This window comes from Saccopteryx bilineata, chromosome 5 (assembly GCF_036850765.1).
Source record: "Saccopteryx bilineata isolate mSacBil1 chromosome 5, mSacBil1_pri_phased_curated, whole genome shotgun sequence".
NCBI classification, from domain to species: domain Eukaryota; kingdom Metazoa; phylum Chordata; class Mammalia; order Chiroptera; family Emballonuridae; genus Saccopteryx; species Saccopteryx bilineata.
Genome location: NC_089494.1, coordinates 32,557,154 through 32,571,918, shown reverse-complemented (window position 1 = coordinate 32,571,918; position 14,765 = coordinate 32,557,154). Strand labels below are relative to the sequence as shown.

Here is a 14,765-nt window from a genome sequence, read left to right as displayed (position 1 = left end):
AAATTGTATATAATGAATGTTTAAGAAAGATTTAGAATGGATAATATTCAGCATAAATATTGTGCTAAAATTTAATTGTTTTTTTTTTTTCTTTTCTTTTTTGTGACAGAGACAGGGACAGACAGACAGGAAGGGAGAAATGAGAGGCATCAATTCTTTGTTGTAGCACCTTAGCTGTTCACTGATTGCTTTCTCACATATGCCCTGATTGGGGGTGGGGGGCCTACAGCAGACCAAATTACCCTTCGCTTGAACCAGATGAGCCCACGCTCAAGCTGGCGACCTCAGGGTTTCGAACCTGGGTCCTCTGTGTTTTAGTCCGATGTTCCATCCCACTGCACCACCCTGCCTGGTCAGGCTAAAATTTAGTATTTTTAACAGAAAAAAATAAACTAAGACTTGTGAACATTTCAAAGGATGAAGATGAGAGTTTGACACCATCACAAAAATAGTTCATGACCTGACAGTACTAGAAATAATCTATTTACACAAACCTCTTAAATTCAGAATCCTGGTTTAAAAAACCCTCAACTCTCTAGTATTTTCCTACCTATAAGACCTAAAACAAACTATCGCACAACTGGTTTTCAAATTGTTCTGCTTTCCATGTTTGGGAGCATCCTTGTCCAATCTTTCCTTCCACTCTCAATGTTTAATGCAGTGGTTCTCAAAGTGTGCGCCCTAGAAGATTTCCAAGTGCGCCCTATGGTATTCCAGAGAAACATGTGCCTGTTGGGGACCAAAAAACCAACAGGGCTTTTGGAGTTTAGATTTTGGGGAGACAGAGGTGTGGGGAATTGGCTGTAAGCTGACAGTCTGCCCAACCCCCCACCTCACTTGCCTGGATTAGGCTGCAAAAGGCTGTTTAGCTGTGGTGCAGGATTGTTTACACTACCTCCATGTTCCCCGGAAAAGACTAGAGGCAAGTTTCTTCTATCAAGTTTGTTTGGTGTAAAGTTAAGATGATATGTATGGTGGGGGTTTCCTACACTCAACACAATTAAGAGTAAAAGAGAGGAATTCTTCAATGTATTGATGAGGAAATGAGAGTTTGCCTTTCAAATATATGTCCAAACATTGAAGAAATCACTAGGACACATTAGGCTCATGTTTCTCATAAACACAAGAATGAAAAACCTTAACACATTCGTGCCAGGACCTGCCAAATTTACTAAATCTTACTAAGAATGTATCTATATATATAAAAAGATAACTTTTATGCCGTTTTTTTAATTTTTAACCCCTCTTTTTTATAAATTTTAAAAAGCATTAATTCAAAAATGTAACATAAAAATGTTTTAAATGTCAGAATAAATTTAATTTTGTCATATTTATTTCACTTAATTACCATAAAAGCACGCTTGGACTTTATATTTTTTCTTTAATATCTGACTTAATTATTATAACATATTTCTCAGAAATTTGTATATAGTGTGCCTACAATTATCTGTAGGATTTTAAATGCGCCCCAACTTCAAAAAGTTTGAGAACCACTGGTTTAACGTCTAGCAACTGTACCCTTACTAAAGTTTTCTAACAAATACACACATTAAAAAAAAGAATCATCATGACTCCATTAATGTTGGGGGGGGTGACTAAACCAAAATATGGCAGAATATATACAAAGTGTTATACAAAAGCTTGGCTTTGTAGTCACTATGCTGTATGGGGAGTTCTGATTAGCAAGCATGAAAGAAAATCATAACTTTACCTTTATGACCCCTCCCAGTTTAGCATCAGCTACAGCCAGGGGTTCATGGGCTTCTTTTACTATTTTCTTCAGAACTTTCTTCAGTTGCTTGTTGATCTTACCCTCCATCAGGGCGGTGAATGCTTTTCAGAAAAAATAAAAATAAAAGAGTTAACTCTCAAATTTTTAAAAGTAAGAACAGAAGATCTTATTTAGATAAAAAAAATTAAAGCAAAATAAACACTCTTTCAAATAGGCTAAACTGAACATTACTTCTAAAATAAAACAACGAAGAAAAATGTTTTACAAGTTATATATTTCACAATCTTGTCTGCTCTTGCCACCCTCGTTTCTACTCCAGAACCAGGAGTTAAACCAGAGACAGCCTTCCTTTCCCTATATACCACATGAAGCTTCTTTTGAATTCGGAACTAGAATCATAAAACGTTAGAAACATTTTATTTTGGAACGAGAGACTGGCGCTCCAGATTGCAAAATACCCCCAAAACCTGTCAAAACTCTTGTAAAAAAGGAGTGTATTTATTTTGAAGGTTTTGCTGCTGTATGAGAATATCTGATTGGGGCCTGATCTTTGCTAATTTCCAATCCACAGGTGTCAGCAAGCCTATGCTTTAAAACCTGCAATGGTGGAGAACTTACTGCGAAGGCAGCCTGTTTGGGTCAGCTTTCATTTTGGATAAGTTCTAAATATGCTACTTTTATACTATCACACTTTCTTAGACCTATGCTTAGATGGTTTGGACCCACAATGGACTAACACTGCTTCTGCTATCTGTCTGGGTTTAGTTGAATTTATAGTACGCCTTGCAGGAAGCAAATCTGTCATAATTTCTAAGACCAAGCATTTAGTCAGCCAGATACTTGTTCTTCCCTCCTGACTACATCTCCATCCACTTGAATTACAAGTCAATTTCATCTTGTTATCTAGGGAAATGAGGAGTGAAAACAAAAAATTCTGGCTACTACACAGCTCTTACCAACGCCTCTACACTCTTAAGAAGCTAAGATGAACCTATTTTTATTGGGGTTTAACCTTTTACATTTTGTACAACATTGACTCCTTAATAATCTAATTTTTTTTTTCTTTCATTTTTTCTGAAGCTGGAAATGGGGAGAGACAGTCAGACAGACTCCCGCATGCGCCCGACCGGGATCCACCCGGCACGCCCACCAGGGGCGACGCTCTGCCCACCAGGGGGCGATAATCTGCCCATCCTGGGCGTCGCCATGTTGCGACCAGAGCCACCCTAGCGCCTGGGGCAGAGGCCACAGAGCCATCCCCAGCGCCCGGGCCATCTTTGCTCCAATGGAGCCTTGGCTGCGGGAGGGGAAGAGAGAGACAGAGAGGAAAGCGCGGCGGAGGGGTGGAGAAGCAAATGGGCGCTTCTCCTGTGTGCCCTGGCCGGGAATCGAACCCGGGTCCTCCGCACGCTAGGCCGACGCTCTACCGCTGAGCCAACCGGCCAGGGCCAATAATCTAATTTTTAATAAGAGTTGTAGTCTTTCAAGTTTTTTATCTTCTATAATTAAGAACTTTTACTCGGCCCTGGCCGGTTGGCTCAGCGGTAGAGCGTCGGCCTGGCATGCGGGGAACCCGGGTTCGATTCCCGACCAGGGCACATAGAAGCGCCCATTTGCTTCTCCACTCCCCACCCCCTCTTTCCTCTCTGTCTCTTTCTTCCCCTCCTGCAGCCAAGGCTCCATTGGAGCAAAGATGGCCCGGGCGCTGGGGATGGCTCCTTGGCCTCTGCCCCAGGCGCTGGAGTGGCTCTGGTCGAGGCAGAGCGACGCCAGGGAGGGGCAGAGCGTGGCCCCTGATGGGCGTGCCGGGTGGATCCCGGTAGGGCGCATGCGGGAGTCTGTCTGACTGTCTCTCCCCGTTTCCAGCTTCAGAAAAAAAAGAAATAAAAAAAAAACTTTTACTCAACTTCCTACTCCTAGTCCTTAATTTTCCTTAGCTGCGTTTATATTCTACAATTTCATAAAAGTAAAACTATTCTAGATCTATTTTAACATATACACTTGTCATTCCTTCATCAAAAAGGGTTACTTACTGTTCATATTATGTACTTTTTAAAAGATGATATATAGAGCCTGAAAGGCAGTGGCGCAGTGGATAGAGCGTTGGACTGGGATGCCGAGGACCCAGGTTTGAGACCCCAAGGTCACCAACTTGAGTGTAGGCTCACCTGGTTTGAGCAAAAGCTCACCAGCTTGGACCCAAGGTCTCTGGCTCGAGCAAGGGGTTACTCGTTCTGCTGTAGCCCCGCGGTCAAGGCACATATGAGAAAGCAATCAATGACAACTAAAGTATCGCAATGTACAACGAGAAACTAATGATTGATGCTTCTCATCTCTCCGTTCCTGTCTGTTCCTGTCTATCCCTCTCACTGACTGTCTCTGTAAAAAAAAAAAAAAACTTAAAAAAAAAAAAAGATGATATATAGAGATGGTGAGAGGGAAAGGGGAAGCTAGTCTTTCCTTCACTTATCTTTTCTAATGGCCACGGTTCAGCACCACCTAGTACGGTAATTTTCTCACTTCATCCAAAGGGAAGCTGGTCCAAACTTTTACTGTGACTCTCTGGAAGACTTGTAACTTGAAACTTTGACCAAGAATAAAAACAAACCTCTTTTTTGTTTGTTTTTTTGTATGAAGGTCATGCAAATGGCATATCTGAACTTCTGGGACCAATATAAACTGACATCACACCCCATCAGGTTCTTTCTTAGGCTATGGCTTTTAAATGCATACTCTGATGTCTACAAACTCTGAATTTTGCTTCTGTCATATCAAAACTACCTTGTAACAGACAGTGGGAAGTTTAATTCTCAGGATGCACTCTGTCATCTTACTATTAAGACAAGGTTCAAATTTCTGGTAAAAATAGATGGGAAAAGACATTGTAGAGGTTTCTATTACCAGATTCCTGACAGAGCTCATTATTTTCATTCATTTATCCAAAAATATTTGTCTGCTAGCCTCTATGAACAACACAGTCTCTGCCCTCATGGAACTTACATTAGGGGAGGGTCAGAGGTTCTCACCAGATATGGCATTTTCCCTATTTATCTTACATTACTTTAAAAAATACCAAAAGCTTGGCGATACCTCTCAATTCTCAGTTTTTTCATCTGTAAAATAGTAATATTATCTACCTCACAAGATTATTTTAAGATTTTGGAGCAATGAATGCAAAATCTGACAACTGCTATGTGATCAACCTATTAGCTATAGTAAAAACTTGCTTCATATTTGGGTGGAGGTTGGACTGGCCCATTTAATAGTTTAATAAGGACTGGTCAGAAATATCCTAAAAAGATTAAAGAGCTTATATACAAAAAAGGAATTCAAAAGAGGCCACCTGGGATCAGGGCTACAGCGCTTTACAACTTCAGGAACTGTATAAGTCAGTCCACGTGAATAATGCGCCACAGAGTAGGAGAACAGCTAACATAATCTTGCTTGGGAATTTTACCAAAATTCTATCCATATTTAGTTTTATTTATTCATTTAACCTACATTTAATTTTAAAGCTGTGATAAACAGATCTTTTAAAAAACTCCTCAGGAAAAATTACCAGGTTATGCTTTATGGCTCTATAAGGCTTTCATTACTAATGAAACAGCCTTTGGAACAATTTTTTAAGATTAAAATATTGGCCCCATTGTTGGGTCTCCCTTCAGCTCACACCTCTGCCAAGATTGGGATGGCCCATTAATATTCCAGCATATTTAACTGGATTCCTGATTTTCCCAAGAAAACTATACCCTTCTGTAGCTGATGAACAAAATAATCTGGGTCTTTCATATTCATTCTTATGGCTCTTCACTTTCAAATTATACCACCAAGTAGTGGCTGATTTAACATAAAATTTAAGCAACTAAATTTATGATTAGGGTTTTATATCTGGTCTTGTTTTCCCCAATATCAAAAAACAACAACAACAACCACCTTATAAAACCAATTGCCTATGGAACCCAAGCCAAGTTAAAAAACTATTACTACTGCATGTCTGTTGTTCTAGCATGAGGACTAACTAAAGGATGAGTCACCCATTCTTCTATTATATATTGTACCCTCTTTAGATAATAACTCATGTCTCTCGGTAGTTTTTGTATTAAAATACATACAAATCTACAAGTATGTTGTCCTTAAACTTTTAGTAACATTGTGCTTTATCAAACTAAAAATGAACACCTCTGGAGAGCTGTTTTATTATTTCCACTGTGAATTCTGGCTATTCTCAACTTTACCCTTGTATTAAATGATCAAAGCTGTGTGCTTGACCACATTACCTTGGTCCCTTGTAGAACAGCTTTTAGTGAACTGTGCTTTAGCATTATGCTGTTGGTTTCCACAGGGAGATCAATTTAACCACTTCTCAGCTCCCATCACATGGGGGGGTAAAACCAGCCCTATGGTAAAAAAAGCTAACTCAATGTTGTCTCAGTGGTAGTGACGAATTGTTAGATCACTTAAATTCAGTTCAAAAAGAATGCATCATTGACAACATTGAATAAGGTTAACTCAGGCAACTGAAGCGAAGAGTATTTTAGTAAGAATAACAAATTGCCAAGATTAAAAACAAAAACAAAAGCTAGTCTGTGACTTTACCTGCTAATGCTTCTGCTGTATCTTGAAATTTCTCAAAATGTTTTAGCTTAACTCTAGAATTAAGAAAGAAAAAAAATGTTATGGAACCACGATGAGTTGTACAAAAGCTACACATTTAGGAAAGGGTGTTGGATTGCTTCCAAAGCATACACTGATAAAAGAAACTTTCTTGTTATTAGTTATCATGGTGCAGAGTTAGATATTATTCATGAAATAATCAGTTTCTCTAAATCAGGGGTTGGGAACCTTTCTGGCTGAGAGCCATGAACGCCACATATTTTAAAATGTAATTCCGTGAGAGCCATACAATGACCCATGTACATTACACATTATCCAATAAAAATTTGGTGTTGTCCCGGAGGACAGCTGTGATTGGCTCCAGCCACCTGCAACCATGAACATGAGCAGTAGGAAATGAATGGATTGTAATACATGAGAATGTTTTATATTTTTAATGTTATTAATTTTAATTAAAGATTTGTCTGCGAGCCATATGCAAACATCAAAAGAGCTACATCTGGCTCGCAAGCCATAGGTTCCCGACCCCTGCTCTAAATGCTAGACCAGCAATGTTTGGATGATTAGAGAAAACTATAGGCTGTGAAGGAAACAGAACAGCAAAGAGGTCTGCTACCATATCTAAACCACAGGAAAGATGCTGAAGCTTTAACATCACAGATGCCTTTTACTAATACAGCATAAAAGAGGCCTAAGAAAAGGCATCTGAGTCTACCTTAGGTCAGGAATCTCACAACATTGATTTGTCCATCCAGTAAAAATGCCATTAAACAACAGCTTGTCAGATTTGGTTCCTGTTACCCTTATTTTACCCCCTTCTTCCCCATACACTTATGTGCAGAGTAAAATTATTTTATATGAAAACAAATATATATATTCAATTCATTATTGTCTCAGTGGTAGCAACAAATATTTGAGTGAGATCACTTCTATTCAGTCTCAACAAAAATACATCCACAACAATAAATCAAGTAAACCCAGCCAATTAAAGCATAAAGCTTTAACATGAGAAAACTAGTCTTCTATTATGCTTAAAATATTCTTTCTAAAAATTTTAGATAAGAGACTGACCAGGCAGTGGCACAGAGGATAGAGCGTCAGACTGGGATGCTGAGGACCCAGGTTCAAAACCCCGAGGTCGCGGGCTTGAGCGTGGGATCACAGACATGACCCCATGGTCGCTGGCTTGAGCCCAAGGTCACTGGCTTGAGCAAAGGGTCACTCACTCTGCTGTAACCACCCCACCCCCAGCAAGACACAAATGAGAAAGCAATGAAGAACTAAGGTGCTGCAACAAAGAATGGATGTTTCCCATCTCTTTCCCTTCCTGTCTCTCCATCCCTCTCTGTCACAAAATAAGTAAATAAATAAAATAAAATACAAAAATTATATAGAGAGGAAGGGGAAGAGGGAGAGAAGCATCAATTCACTGTCCTTCGTAGTTGTGCATCCACTGGTTGCTTCTCATGTGTGCCTTGACCAGGAATCAAGCTGGTAACCTTGGGATTGAGGTGAGGGCCCCCGGATGGAACTGGCAACCTTTGCACTCCAGGTCACTGCTTTATACATTGCACTACTGCTGATGAGGCTAAAAGCAAAGTTTTCTTACCAGGTCAGAGAACACCCTAGTGGTCCATTAAATACACATTCAACAATACAAACATTTAAGGAAAAATGTTTCTGCCTCACCCCACTCCCATTTGCATCTTTCTGAAGTGGTATTTGCTCATATCTCTCTGAATAAATGCATCTATAGATGCACAAGAACATGGCAAAAATGTGATCACATTATACAAAATCCTAAGCATGATTTTCTCAGTATATCATGGACTTCTCTCCAGATCTACAAGAGATCTATAGATATAAAATTTATTCATCCATTACACTGATGGATATTTATTTCAAATTTTGACTTTTTGCCATTACAAAAGCTGGAAATAATTTCTCTACTTAGTATGACATTTCTTTGGGTTCAATGCTCGTTAGCAAGCTTTAATAGTTTCCTTTTATTCTTGTGAGTTTTTTTTTTTTTTACAGAGGCAGAGATAGGGACAGACAGACAGGAACGGAGAGAGATGAGAAGCATCAATCATCAGTTTCTCCTTGCGCGTTGAGACTTCTTAGTTGTTCATTGATTGCTTTCTCACATGTGCCTTGACTGCGGGCCTTCAGCAGACTTATGAGTAACCCCCTGCTGGAGCCAGCGACCTTGGGTCCAGGCTGGTGAGCTCTTTGCTCAAGCCAGATGAGCCCGCGCTCAAGCTGGCGACCTCAGGGTCTCGAACCTGGGTCCTTCTGCATCCCAGTCCGATGCTCTATCCACTGCGCCACCACCTGGTCAGGCTCTTGTGAGTTTTTGATACTAAATGAAGTATGAAATGCCCCTTAGCACCCAAGGATATAACCCAAATCCACATGTACCACGAGATCAGTCAGGTCCTTCCTAGGGTCAGATTCATCAAATGGACTATTTCAAAAGGCAATTCACAGATGGTGAAATAGCTAGCCATCCTGACCACCTTAAGGAAAAGCCATTTCTCTTTCCTACTACTCATTCCTGAAGCTGGACATCAACCTTCTACTCCAGAGACCTTGGGGAACTCAGGTATACCTTTGTAGGCATTACTAGCTAGTTATTACTCCAAAGGGAGCCAGGAAATAGAAGTCATAAAGAATGACTAAACTGCAAATTAAGTTCAAAAACATCTGAATACCACTAACTTGGAGAAACTAAAAGTTAAAACAATCAGAGTCCATGCTTTTGACAAGTACTACTTTTATAAAAAATTTATACTTAATTTACAGTCAATTTGTTTTCAAATATCTTAAAAATTAGTAATTTGGCATCGCTGCCCAATCTAGTCTGCAACTAATACAAATTAATATAGGTACCCTATGCTGCAAATAAGAAAATATAATAATTAGGCTCATTCACACCAATGTTATTCCTGAAATACATTTCAAAACAAAAGTTATGAACATAATATCATATGAACCAGAGAGAAAAAATGTAAAAGGAACGCCTACATATGAACTGCTAAATTCTTAGTTCAAAGTGACTTACATTTCATTTGCTTTCTCAGGAGTTTCAAATTCTTTCCATAAACTATCAACCTCTTGAAGTTTCTTCTCATTCAAAACCTGTAATAAACATTTAAATAATTTTCTTTAAATAGCAAAGCTTAAGCAAGCATATTTAAGCTACATTCTCCAAGTACAACTGTACATGTAAAATGAGGGTGGCAGAAGCTATTTTCCCCTCTAAAATAACAAACCAGTTTTCTTACCCACCAATTGTTGGTCAAATTAACAGCTCAACTGGATACATTTAACAACTGGATGAAATTCAGATCTAGTTTGGGGCAAGGTGGGGTGGAGAGATCTTTGCTGATAACTTTCTATTTTTAACCCCTGCAAAAAGCATGTCATATTCATAGATTTTTCTGACAGAGACAGAGGGAGAGAGGAACAGATAGGGACAGACAGGAGTGGAGAGAGATGAGAAGCATCAACTCTTTGTTGTGGCACCTTAGTTGTTAATTGATTGCTTTCTCATATGTGCCTTGACTGGGGAGCTATAGCAGACTGAGTGACCCCTTGCTTGAGCCAGCGACCTTGGACTCAAGTGGACGAGCCTTGCTCAAACCAGATGAGCCCGCGCTCAAGCTGGCAACCTCGGGGTTTTGAACCCGTGTCCTCCGCATCCCAGTTCAATGCTCTATCCACTGCATCACTGCCTGGTCAGGCAATATTCATAGTTTTTCTTAGAATACTTTCTAATATGCCATTATTTCATACTGCCAATTAAACTGACCTGGCATCAACTGTAAGACATTCCAATTTCAGGTATGTTATATATGAGGATCATCAATGCACCTTAGGATTGATTCTACCTCTACCTTATCTGGTACTTAAGCAGCTGACTTACCATACAGGGTACTGGTAAGTTTGTACAGGAATAAATTACTTTTGATATAAATGAAACTAAGGCAATTTGGTGGCATCTACCAACATAAAATATGCATATCCTATATGATCAATTAAACATGTACTTTCTATAAAACAAATTTTGTTATTTACTGCTATTATCATTCAAACATGAAAGTATTATGGATTTCTCTAAAAGTAAGATACTACCAATTGTAAGACATATCCTGATGCAATTAAATTTAAAATGCAAAGGAAATATGGGGCACTTTAAATCTATGAAACAGTCATTAACCTTTAGGGATATATTCTTTTTTGCTATGTGACATTTTATTTATGCATATTCTTTGTAATCATACTATATATGTAGCAGATCATGAATGTAATTTTAGGTTTTAACAATCTAGAAATACAGTGTATGAACATATCATTATTTGCTTTTATCAATAAATATTTAATTACTTCTAAATTTTCTTGTCCTTCAAAAAAAATTTTTTATATGAATACATGTTGTTTTTCTATAGAATAAACTCCTGGCGTTAACAGATCATACAGACTATGCATATTTTATGTTGACAGATACTACTAACTTGACTTAAAGAGATTCCGTTAGTTTCACTTAAATCAAGAGTGAATAATAGTGCAATTACACATAACTCCAATGAAGAAAAAGAAGCAAAGTCAGCTTTTGGTTTTTCCTGTATGTGCCCTGACCAAGGAACGAACTCAATCTTGGTGTATTGGGATGATGCTCTAACCAACTGAACTGCTCAGCCAGCAATCTTTGGTTTTTAATTATTTCATTGGTTTTCTTAAAAATAGCAAGTAATTAACATACTAAATGCAAATAGAAGTATATTTGAAAATAAATGTCAGAAGAGAAACTTGGGAGAGTGAAAAGCTCTCCCAAATCAATACTTTGGTATGTGCCCTTTCAGACTTTCTATACCCGTATCACAAAGAGGTTTTTGATTGACAACTACAATCATACAATCATACCTTACCTAGCTGTTGGGGGGGCCTTCTATCATCACATATATGAAAACTTTGTTTTTCATCGCGATATCCCTAAAGCTCAAAGAGTGCCTGGCAGTGGACTGCACTCAATTTACCTCATTCTTCCTAACATTCCAATAGCATCCCACTACACGAATGTCCCACTGTTCAATCATTTCTGTGTTGAAGTCTTAACTTCAAACTTCCCCTATTAAAACAATCTAATAAGTTAATTATCAGCAGCCCAGATTTCTTCCTATGCTTCAAATTTGAAATGACACTTGCATTTCCCTGTGTAATAAACACTGCAAGTTTCACACAGCCAATCTGTAACTCTATAGCTCCCCCCCACCAAAAACTCAACCACCTATTTCTCTTCTCTTCCCTATCATCACGCACCAACTTCAACTCATTAACCAAGCCGGTCAGTCCTACCTTCATAATTCTGTTTACCTTCATATCAACTTTAATCAAAGAATCTTTACCTTGTTTAGATTAAAGCAGAAACATCCTTGCCGCCCACCTGTAAAAGTAGATCACTCCTCTCCTAAAACCCTTCAGTCACTCAGAACAAAACTCGAACTCCTTTACAACCTGTAAAATCCTAATACAGCTTCTGTCCTCCTCTCGAACCAGGCCAAATCCTCTCACCCAGAACCTAGCACCCCAAACGGCGGGGCCACGTGTTCGCCAAAACACGCGCCTCCCAGGCCCAAGGCCTTCCCCTTCCTTTAAGGGAGGGGGGACATAAAAGGCACCCATTCTATCCTGAGCAATGTCATCCTCTACTTAGGTCTTTCCTTCTCTTCGCCTGCCCAACACCCGTCTTCCCCCTCCAACTGCTCGATCTTCCACCTACCTTAAAGATGGCGTAGCCGACGGACGTTTCAAACAGCACCAACATGGTAAGGCCGGATCAGGGCGCTGCGCGGCCCGCCGCGAGCTCTTATAAAAATGAAAAAAGACCAGATTTGCGGCGCTGCCAAGGACCGCGAGGCCGCGGCTGGCCAAGCACAAGCGCACGCTTCCCTGCAAAGAACCAGACCACGTTGCCGAAAGGTTCCACAGTAGACTGCGTGCACAGCGCGTGAACGCGCTTCTCCTTCTCTAAGAATTCTGGGACGCGACATACTTCCGACGGAGGACGTGACGCATAGCGTGCCGTCACTTCCGTAATATTCCCGCCAGGGTGGGGTGGGGGCGTTTGTGTGTGTATGGGGGGGGCGGGAAACGACGGAAACATCGCGAGATTTCTTAAGGGGCCGAGTTTTTGCGTGACTCGAGTTTCATCTAAAGAAAACTTTTGCTTGTTATTATTATTTTTGAATTCCGATATATGATATATTTTACCTTACGACAAATGCGGAGCTGTCTGTCTCGTCTGCCTCAGGCATATGGAATTGGGAAAATCCTAAAATGCTAGCCGTTAGACTTGACTCCTGCCTTGAAACGAAGTCCTTAAACTGACACTATGGTTATCACTGTATATCTGAGCTTTCCTGACTCTGCTTTCTGGCCAAACTGATTTTTTGCATAAATGTCTTTCACATATGTGGACCTCTCCCTTTTGTGTGTGTATGTGTGTGTGTGCAATGACTCTAGGATATGAATTTAGACCTCATATTAATGTAATTTGCTTTTCTGATAACTGTTAGTCTCTGTGACTGGTTTAAATACCCCAGTTCTTGAACAGGTCTGACTTCCAACAGCAGTGAAATTTGTTTCCTCACTTCTCAGGCCCTATATCCTAGATTGCCTACAAATATTTCATTGCAGCCTCCTGGACGTTATGGAACACTAAACTGATTTTCACTAGCACCTCTGCAACCTGGCATCAGGAGAAATGAAAATCCTAAACTAAGTAACAGAAAAGGTGAAAAGGGGGGGGGGAGAAACCAAGGGATAAGGAGTTCTAGAGTACAGACAAGAGCATGATTGATTATGCTATAGGATCCAGTATGGCCAGGGAAACAAGAGAAACCAAAATGACTTGACTAGGAGAGAAAGGAAGGTTGGGGTGGGGTGTATGGATGAAGTGGAAACACTTTTTTTTTTCTTCTGAAGTGAAAAGCTGGGAGGCATACAGGTTCTCACAAGCCCACTAGGGGGCATTGCAACTAGAGCCATTCCAGCACCAGAGGTGGAGGCCATGGAGCCATCCTCAGTTCCTGGGCCAACCTTTGCTCCAATGGAGCCTTGTCTGTGGGTGGGGAAGAGAGAGACAGAAAGGAGAGGTAGAAGAGTGGAGAAGCAGATGGGCGTGTGCCCTGGCTGGGAATCAAACCCCGGACATCCACACACAAGGCGACGCTTTAGGGGGGCAAGGGGCAGCGCCGCAGCTGGGAAAGAACAGGGGGGCTGAGGGAGGGGCGAGGGGCGGCGTCGGCTCAGGAAGCCCGTGGGGGTGAGGGGCGAGGGGCAGGGGCAGTGGAGGCGGCAGCACAGGTGTGTATGTGTGTGTGTGTGTGAGTGAGGGGCAGCAGTTTCCTTCAGTCAACAGCTAATCTGACCTGAATTCCTTGCCTAGGCTTTTGGTTTAAACCTTCATTCCTTAGAAATCATACCCTGTAACTTCCTGCCTCTATAATATTGCTTTGTATTCCATTTAATGGACATGGATGGACTAGAACCTATTCTGGGTTCTAGCTATACTTTTTTCTATCCCCACTGTGTAGCAAATTTCTGTCTTTTGGAGAGTTAGGTTAAATCACCCAAACCACTTGAATGTTTTGCCTCTCATATTGTGAAAATAAGAGCGTAAAACTGCCAAGCAATGATCTCAACTTCCAACTCAATGGAACTGTTATGCCGTCTCCAGGGAAAAGATTCCTCCCTAGGTATATTCAAACCCAAGAAAAATGCAGAGTTTTATACATTAGAAACAAATACTGTGACCAAGAGAGAAAATGCACCATTCAGTGAACTCAGGCCATATCAGCCATCCTACAGGAAAGCATACAACCTCACAAGAATCTGTCTACCAGCTGGCTCTGTAACTGAGTCTTCTACTCTTTTACAAGACAAACTGCTCCTCAACATCAGGGTATGTGGTAAACTCAGGAAATCCTATGCAAGTTTGTGGGAGACAAAGCTCTTGTAGTTCGAGGCTTAGTAAAAGGCTAAGTTCTCACCCCACACCTCCATATTGGCTATAAAGCTGAGTATTTGCACTCATCCTAAACCTCCACCTCACTTGCTTGGTTAAGGTGCTAAAAGCTAATTTTTTCTCCACACCTCCATGTTGTGATGCTGGATTGTTTCTACTTGTCCTATTCTCCATGTCCCTCGGAGAGACTGGAGGCAGTTTTCTTTTTACCACTTGTTTTATGAAGTTAAGATGTTATACAGGGTGGAGGGTTTTCTGCACTTGGGAGAATTCTTGGGTTGCCTTGGAAATGTGACTTTGTTTTAATTATTTCTTTGATTTGCTAATAACTTCACTTTGCCTTATGAATAAAGCAGGTTTGGGGGTGGAGCTCTCTCTCTCTGTCTTGCT

At 40.4% G+C, this 14,765-nt stretch overlaps 1 protein-coding gene and 2 non-coding genes across 4 annotated transcripts in view; all 3 read right to left on the bottom strand.

Annotated features, from left to right (window-relative positions):
* NOP58 (NOP58 ribonucleoprotein) overlaps positions 1-12,386 on the bottom strand; it is a 30,766-nt gene extending 18,380 nt beyond the window's left edge. Inside the window, exons 1-4 of one of the 2 annotated variants that reach the window (XM_066280232.1) lie at positions 12,129-12,386; positions 9,411-9,487; positions 6,329-6,381; positions 1,712-1,833 (exon numbers count right to left, since the gene is read on the bottom strand). In XM_066280232.1, coding sequence (XP_066136329.1) covers positions 1,712-1,833; positions 6,329-6,381; positions 9,411-9,487; positions 12,129-12,173 — 297 coding nt within the window. In that variant the 5' untranslated portion in view covers positions 12,174-12,386. Of the gene's footprint in view, positions 1-1,711; positions 1,834-6,009; positions 6,130-6,328; positions 6,382-9,410; positions 9,490-12,128 lie in introns of those variants that run through there. The other variant, XM_066280233.1, reaches the window with a different exon arrangement.
* On the bottom strand, positions 6,149-6,231 carry LOC136307290 (small nucleolar RNA SNORD70). The gene has a single exon (XR_010725945.1). It is a non-coding gene; the product is annotated as a small nucleolar RNA SNORD70 (small nucleolar RNA).
* Positions 7,228-7,313, bottom strand: LOC136307291 (small nucleolar RNA SNORD70). Its single transcript, XR_010725946.1, has one exon. It is a non-coding gene; the product is annotated as a small nucleolar RNA SNORD70 (small nucleolar RNA).
* Positions 12,387-14,765: the final 2,379 nt, after the last annotated feature.